Source organism: Priapulus caudatus, unplaced genomic scaffold, assembly GCF_000485595.1.
Source record: "Priapulus caudatus unplaced genomic scaffold, Priapulus_caudatus-5.0.1 Scaffold1654, whole genome shotgun sequence".
In the NCBI taxonomy this organism is placed as follows: domain Eukaryota; kingdom Metazoa; phylum Priapulida; class Priapulimorpha; order Priapulimorphida; family Priapulidae; genus Priapulus; species Priapulus caudatus.
In genome coordinates, this window is record NW_014578715.1 from 1 (window position 1) to 1,768 (window position 1,768).

At 47.6% G+C, this 1,768-nt stretch overlaps 1 protein-coding gene across 2 annotated transcripts; it reads left to right on the forward strand.

Moving 5' to 3' along the window:
- The first annotated feature begins 135 nt into the window (after positions 1-135).
- On the forward strand, positions 136-1,170 carry LOC106817263 (zinc finger protein 596-like). 2 transcript variants are annotated; one of them, XM_014821924.1, is made up of 2 exons: positions 136-710; positions 795-1,170. In XM_014821924.1, exons 1-2 carry the CDS (start codon positions 183-185, stop codon positions 915-917), a joined length of 651 nt encoding a protein of 216 aa, XP_014677410.1. In that variant the 5' UTR covers positions 136-182; the 3' UTR covers positions 918-1,170. The 2 variants fall into 2 exon arrangements, with proteins under 2 accessions (XP_014677410.1, XP_014677409.1); XM_014821923.1 differs by having other exon boundaries at positions 136-1,170.
- The last annotated feature ends 598 nt before the right edge of the window (positions 1,171-1,768 follow it).

Below are 1,768 nucleotides of genomic sequence, written 5' to 3' on the forward strand. Positions count from 1 at the left end.
ATAAAGCACATCAAACGCACAACGGAGAGAAGACCAATACGCGTGTCGACAGTATGCAGCGTTACAACCTGTCAGCCCCCTCCAGGCAGCCTCAAGACCGCACGTTCTCAATACACACGGCGAGAAACCTACGCGTGTGATGATTGCGAGTAGCCAGCACTTGCTCCCGCGGCAACCTGAAAATGCACATGCGAACGCACACTGGAGAGAAACCGTACGCGTGCGATGTATGTGAGTTCAGGAGTTCTCAGCTGGCGAGTCTCCGGAGCCACGCGCGCACGCACACGGGAGAGAAACCGTACGTGTGCGACATATGCGGTTACACCTGCACCACCTCCAGCAGCCTCAAGACGCACCTTCTCACGCACACGGGCGAGAAACCTCACGCGTGTGATGCGTGCGAGTACAAGACTTTCTCCCGCGGCAGCCTGAAAATGCACATGCGAACGCACACGGGAGAGAAACCGTACACGTGCGACATATGCGGCTCCACCTACACCACCTTCAGCGTCCTCAGGAAGCACATTCACACGCACACGGGCGCGAAACCTTACGCGTGCAATGTATGTGAGTATAGGACGGGCTCCCGCGACAGCCTGAAGAGGCACGCGCGCACGCACACGGGAGAGAAACCGCACGCGTGCGATGTATGTGAGTACAGTTGTTCTGCGCTGTCGTATCTCAAGAGACACGCGCTCACGCACACGGGAGAGAAACCGTGCGCGTGCGATGTATGCGAGTACAGGTGTAGGAGCACCAGGGACCTCAAGGTGCACTTTCTCTCGCACACAGGCGAGAAACCGTACGCGTGTGACATTTGCTCTTTCAGGTGCTCAACCTCGGACGGTCTCTCTAAACACAAGCGCACGCAGTCGCACAGAAGAAAGGCCATGCACAAGCAATCGGGAGTGATGTGATGGACGGGTCTGCGGGTTAAACAGCTAATTCGTCAGACGTTAAACGTGTGGATATGGACGCACTCTCTCCAGTAGACTCCAGTGACGTACACTCAGGCTTGTATAAGAGAAGAAATGCTGAAAGGCGATGTGCATGCAATCAGGGGTGATGTGACTGACATTCTACCGATTAAACAGTTAATAAGCCAGTTCGTAGTTACGCACTGGAGCCCTATGACGTCATTGGGTCATAGGTCATTTGTACATAGCTGAAAAGTTCGCTCGTACGCACTTGTCGTATACTACATAATATGCATGAATCTATGTAATCTATTACAGAAGCTATGTAAAATAGTGCGTGCATTTGTTTTCTGTACTGAACCGATCGACTATCTGCCTGTGCTTTTTGTTTTTGTGGATTTTTACGTGTGTGTATGATATTCATTGTGGGGTATGTTAGGTAGATATGCAGTGTCGGTTCTTCTCGGTCAGTCAGTTAACTGCAGTCAGTTCAGTCAGTCTCGGTCATATCATTTATTTATGGATGTCTTTTTGCTCCCTGGTTTTCTTAATTCTAATACAACAGAAATGCACACTCAAACATACATGTAATTAACTTGCATGCATATATATTGATTCATGATTAATGCACATCTAACTACATGTATATGAACAAGGAGGATTGTTAACCTCTAAATACATTGTACAAGCAATTAAAGCAATGAAAATGGGGAAATTGTGTACGTGTATACTTGTATGAAACCTGCAAATGTGATAATTTATAATGTAGCAAGTTTAAAAAATAGCAATGAAATAAATGCGTTTCCATTTTAGAGACAGCAGGGAATAAACATGTATCATAATTTCTTATA